Raw genomic sequence first — 6,289 nt, forward strand, 5'->3', positions numbered from 1 at the left:
ACATTTGCATTTTAAATTATAGTTAATTGACTTCCATCCTCTGCTATGACTCAAGGATGAAAGTCTATACCTTTGCCAATTTCCCCTATCTAAATCAAATATTTGCCCCAGTTAACAAACTGCAAACCCATTGCTGTTTCACACTTGGGGAAAATGGAAGCTTTTGAAAAGTAATTTCTTTACGGATTCTGACATTGTGTTCTTCTTTCTGTATGTGTGTCACAGTCCTACAAAGATCTATAGTCCTACAAAAAAGTTTAAACTCAGAGGCTGTACAAATCCTAATGCAAAAATATATCATCATTCAAAAGTACATTTGGATCCTTAAATATAGATCATGGATATATTTTATCAACCAAACATTAAGGAAGAACATGCATAAGTGTTGGTTAGGACTCAGTGGGTTGGATTTGGATATAGGACCTTTGTGAAATCACTTTTTGTATCTGAATAAATGCAAAAGGATGGGAGAGAACACAGCTTCAGCAAAGCTACACAGGACTAAGCTACACAGTTGACTATGTCAACTATAAACTAGAAATGCTCCTCCCATTCCTAATTTCTCTTCCCTCACCCACATAACATATACCATTCGCCCACGGTTTACATTTTATTTTCCCATTTGGTTGAAACAAGTTCATAAAATCTAATTTATTAGGTTGGTTTGCAAGATAGAATAGAACTGACTTCTAATATGGGGAGACAAGCCAAGAATGCACACCAAAGCAAGATAGGTTTACTTCCTTAGCCAGTTGGAGTTCAAAAGTCTAACAAGATAAAATGATTGTTTCCAATCATCACTGAATTGTTATTCTTTGTAAATTAGCTAGCTGGCAAACATAACATTGCCTCTCATCCTGTCTGTCATCTTGACATCGTTCTTCCCTCCATAACAAATTCAGCAGTCCATATCCTTTGTGCTGAACATGGAGGAAAACTGGCCTAAAATACAGCACAAGGAAATGCGGTGGTGAAACATCAGAAGGACCTTCACAATCACTAAATCTATTAGAAGTTAGTCCTCTTTCCTCTTTCCACCTCAGGTTACATTTCTCTCTGGGTTTGTGTTAGAAAGTAAAAATGCTACCTTTCTGAACCAAATCCAATACTTAACTATCTGCAAGTAAGGCATTTTTGAATTTGTAACAAATGAAAAGTAAGAAAGACTTATATTTGCAAAGGTGTAGAACCCTATGCAGTCCGGGTTAATTTCCATATTCAAGGCAGAAACAATGCATTAGCAAGATATAATCCGACAGCAAATTTGCAGTGGCCAATGTGAATACTCTTTGGTGTTTTAACAGAAGCTACTAAAATGCAACAATTGTGACTATGCCCAAGTACATATTGTCTGCAAGTTAGATCCCAGCAGCATTTCAAGACTTTCAAGATCATCATGCAGACAGTTCCTTAATACTGTAAGATGGGAAAGCTAGGATTCACCCGATTAAATATCAAAATTACAGTTTTCCATTTTCTCTGAAAATGATTAAGAACAAAATGCAGAACAACAAAGACTAATATTTATTTTATTTTTATTTTTATTCCATTTATATCCCGCCCTTCTCCGAAGACTCAGGGCGGCTTACAAGCTTAGCAGTAGCCTTCATTCTATGTATATGCCTGCTTATTAGGGCTTTCACACACACCCCAAGCAGCATTATTTCAAAGTCAGCTTATTGCCCCCAACAATCTGGGTCCTCATTTTACCTACCTCGGAAGGATGGAAGGCTGAGTCAACCTTGAGCCTGGTGGGATGCGAACCTGCACTAATTGCAGGCAGCTGGTGTTACTTAAGGAGGCATTAGCCCACTGCTCCACCAAGGCTCTTTTAATATGATGGTAGAAATTGAAGGACTGAGGCAAACAACTTTAATAATGACATACAATAATGACATACAAACTTGAGATTCTATTTTTTTTTCATTAAAGTACTAAGGGACAAATTCCAAAGAGTTTTCCCTTAAATATACACTAGTAAAATGCTAAGAATCTATATCTTTTTCTCAAGACTCACATTTGACAGGCAAAATTAGAAAGAGACAAGCTGAACATTTCTATTATTATTTTGGTGCAAAGTGTGCCATTAGTTATTCTCTCCTCTTCTAAAATTAAATCAGTGTCTCATGTCAACTATTTGAAGTGTTACAAAGAGGCCTGAATAAAAAATTAAAGGAAACTCATGAAGGAAACAAATATAAAAGAGAAAAGTTGGACAAAAATCTACATATAAATCATGTGCCATATCGGCGATAGAACAACTCCAAGCACAATTTGTTCAATATTCTTTTATGATACATTTTCATTCATATTTAAAATTTGACAATCATTCCACATATTAACATAGATTCATTTTTTTCTAGATAGACAAGAATATTTATTTTGCAAGATGGATCCAAAATTTAAAAGCTATAAAATCATCTTGCCTTCATAAACTAAGGGCTTTTTGTAACAAAAAGTCTGCTTGTAATACCCAATGAATTAAGTTGAATACAAGATAACCATATAAAGTACAGCTAAAAAGTCATTTTCAGAGTCTCACAGCTACATGCAATAATATGTACTCCTTTGAAAAAGAAGTGATGATCGGTCGGTCCATGGTACACTGCAAGTTCAGTAAACCCACTGAATTTCTGTGGCTGTTACTGTTTCATAGACCTCCTTGGCATTTACCCAAAATTCTTTTGAAAAAGCAAGCAACTGCTTCAGTCCTCAGTTTTATAGCCAATCACAGCACAGCACAGCAAAAGAAAACTGAGCAAAAAGAAAATGCTGCTTTCAAAACACATTTTAGTCATCATTAACAGTGATTGCATTCTGACTCTGGGAAACATTCCAGTTGGTTCCAAAAGATGGTATTTGTCCTATATGGTTTCTCAGGAGTTGTAGCATTTCAAAACTTTACCACAAGGGTAGTCCTTTGGTGTGCCAGAAAACTAAAAGTATCGAAGAGTCCATCTCTGTAGCTACTCCATATACAATAACGCCGATTCTTTCTACCTTAAAATTATAACCTATTTAGACCTTTCTGAAACATAGTTAGCCAAATACGATAGATCACATTCAAGCTACACCTTAAAGCTCCTTCGGGACAACTTAACTATATATTTCATGCTGATTGAGCCATATCCCTCAGAACTATAGATTAATTGCACTTACACCTGAAAAGTTGTTATTAAGACAGAAGATGGAAATCAGAAAGAAAACACATTATCAAAACTGACAGCTGGACATGTGGATACAGGAGGGGGACAAAAGTTTTTTGTAAGAGAGAAAGGGAGACAAGAGAAACTCAACAACTTTGGGAAAGCCAGCAGCCTGAAAATATCCATCTTCCATTGTATTGCCTTGCAAACTCTGTGAGGCTGAGAGACACCCAGCTGCCACCCAGATCTTTGGTCAGACTTAATTCAAAGCAATCCAATTTCCATCATCTCCTTTAACACAAAGCTTAACCAAAAATGTTTTGTAATGGCATATGTTAGGCATCAGCCAAACCAGGTCTACATTTCCCTTAGGAAAGACACAGCGAACAACACATGCGGGGAAGCAAATTGAGAGGCTAATAGTTAGGAATCTTAAAGGCCTCTGACAAACAGTTCCCTCTTACTCTTTCAGGTAGTGACAGTAAAGCTGCAACAGTAAAGCTTGGGATACCAGCCTCCAACCATCACTGAAGTATCAGAAACAAGCTAAGAACAAGCAGGATTGTTTTGACTAGCACGCATGTGCAGGGGAACCTTTACCTTTACCTTTTTTTTTACCTAAAGTAATCCAAACAATAGTCCTGCCTGGAAGGAGTGCCTGGAAGGGGAGTTTAAGGAGCAGGAAACAGTCATGAATTCACACTCCCCCCCCCCCCCAATGTCTTCTTTCAGAAAAGGGAAAGGGGAAATCTTGGAAGCTTTGCCTCTTTCCTGCCTCCCAAACACGCAAGATTTTTGTTTCAGACATAACCAAAGAAAACCCCAAAAGTTTATTCAGCTGGGGTTTGGGACAGCCTGGCATCCTCAATCCAAAGGTGAGCTGGTGAGGCCAGAAGCTTTTTGAGGGCTTTGCTTTTCACTGGAACATCTTCTCCACAAAGTAGCTCTGTGCCTTTGGCAAAGTTGCCTGCCACCAGCATGCGTCCCTGAGACCGCAGTGCTTGGCAGTGGGGGTGGGGAGGGAGGGTGTCTTCCGGTCTCAAGAAGCACAGCCCACCAAACCCTGACTCCACCCTGCAACTGTCGGTCCTGCAGGGAAGCTTTTCATGTATCAAGCTCCTGGGTTCCTTTCGTGGGGATGGGGCATTCTGGCCTCCCCAATTTGCTGGAAAGGAGCTTCCTTGCTGCAGCAGAAATGAAACTACTGAATGAGGGGGAAGGAGGAGACAAAGAGAAGACAGGTTTTCTCAAGAAGCAGAGTTTGTCCCTTTTGCATCACTCCAGTCCAGAGAAGGCAGTATGACGGCCCTGGTGTGACTGTCCCAAACTCTGGTAGGCCCCAGCTTTTCCAGTCCTGCTGCACCTTGTTGATGCTGGGTGACAATGCATGCCAGTGATGTACTACACTGCAGTACCAGCATCAGGAACCTCTTGCTTAAAAGCTTCCACTGCAGGGCAGACAATACAACACACACACACACACACACACACAAACACTCTACTGTATAGAAAGATGCACATACAAATGCATGCATGGCTTAAGCAGCCTTTCCACTTTTGCACTCCCCTCCTCCCTGATTTTGCAGGCGTACCATACACTTTGGAGACACTTGTCTCCAAAGAATGCAAGTGACTGCAGATACCCCAACTCCCATCCCAGAGAGGTATCCCATCCCACAACTGAAAAGTCTTACTGGGGGGGGAGGGCTCGCAGGAGGATCCTGCTTCCCCACAAGCACAAGCCTTTGCCATTTGTCAATGCTGTTCCCTTCCTTTCCCTCTCTTCTGTTGATAGCAGAGAGAAAAAAGGAAAAGGGAAGGGTTGGAGGAGAAAGTGAGCTGTAGGGCACCAGCATTTCCTCTTTCAATATCCTGCAAGTTCCCTCTTGGAGTTGCCTTGAACTGAATGCATGACTGTTACGCAGAAAGCAAACAGACAGGGCTGGCATTCAAAAGGGCCATTTTTATCTGAGCAGCAAGGCAAAGAGGAAGCCTGTCAAGGCACATTCACACATGCAGACACACACCCCTCTGCTACACTCTTGTTCGGTGGTTGGACTTTTCCTTAGTTCTTTCTACAGGCACAAGCTCCCTGAAAGTACCTCCTTTGACCCTGCCACCAGCTAGGGATGGAGAAGGGCTGCTGAAGAATGCACAGCTGGATTTGAAAGCATCACTTCACCTACTTTTGAAACACAAACGTTGTTTGAAAGTTGTACCAAAAGTCTCGCAAAGCCCTTGGATGCACCTATAAGCCACAGGCTTGTACGAGTACAGAAGCAAGGCCTCTCTTCTGAAAACTAACTGCACCCATGGGTTGTGGGGGAGGTTCGATTCAGCACCATGCTACAATTTCATCTAGAGATCTAAATTTCTCTATTTCTGACTTCAACACAGTCCAAACAGATCTGTCTAATCTTGTACAACCTGACCCTTACTTGTTTCCACACAGTGGAACACACATGCAAGTCGAAACTGGCCTAACTCCATTTCCCTCAGTTTCCCCTCAATAGGACTGCAGATCTGCCTTCAGCAAGCAACAGACAGTAGTAATACAAAGGAAAAACAACACGATGTAATGTATTGCTTACCAGTTGGGTTCTTGTTTTTCTTAAGACTCTTGCCACAAAGACACTGCAGCATATGCGATCCTTTGCTGAAAATGTTCCAAAGAAACCACATTGATTTGGGCGAAAAGCAATCCAGCGCTTATACACCCTGAGATAGATGAGACCCTTGTGGTTGTTGCATAATAATAAATTGAGATCAGTTCTCCTCAAAAGGTGCACCAGTTTTATCATAGACAACAACAAAGGGAAAAAAATAATAAATTTGATCTCCCGGGGTTTTTCCCCCCTTTTCCCTCACGTGGTTTCTTTCTTTCAGACTTCTCAACGGATGCGTTTTTCAGCCAGAGTGAACTGTTATTTCCCCTCCAGAATGACGGTGGATTATCACCCAAAACTGTGGAAGGAAAAAAAAAGACATAGATCCTCTCCTTTCTGTCTGTTTCTTCCCTTTCAGATCGAAGCCAACCAAGACATGAGGCGATGAGATTCCAGCCAAGGCCAAAAACTAACCCGAGACAACAGTAAAGAAGAGAAGATCCCCAAAGAAGACACCATTGCCTGTTACTTGATGGT

At 40.9% G+C, this 6,289-nt stretch overlaps 1 protein-coding gene across 1 annotated transcript in view; it reads right to left on the reverse strand.

Moving 5' to 3' along the window:
• The window catches only part of FGF14 (fibroblast growth factor 14), a gene marked incomplete at both ends in the record, with an annotated part of 344,004 nt that extends 338,057 nt beyond the window's left edge, over positions 1-5,947 (reverse strand). The window contains one exon of the mRNA XM_081326833.1: positions 5,738-5,947. Coding sequence (XP_081182959.1) covers positions 5,738-5,947 — 210 coding nt within the window. The remainder of the gene's footprint in view (positions 1-5,737) is intronic.
• Between the last annotated feature and the right edge of the window lie 342 nt (positions 5,948-6,289).

Source organism: Vipera berus (assembly GCF_964194415.1).
Source record: "Vipera berus genome assembly, chromosome: 4".
NCBI lineage: Eukaryota > Metazoa > Chordata > Lepidosauria > Squamata > Viperidae > Vipera > Vipera berus.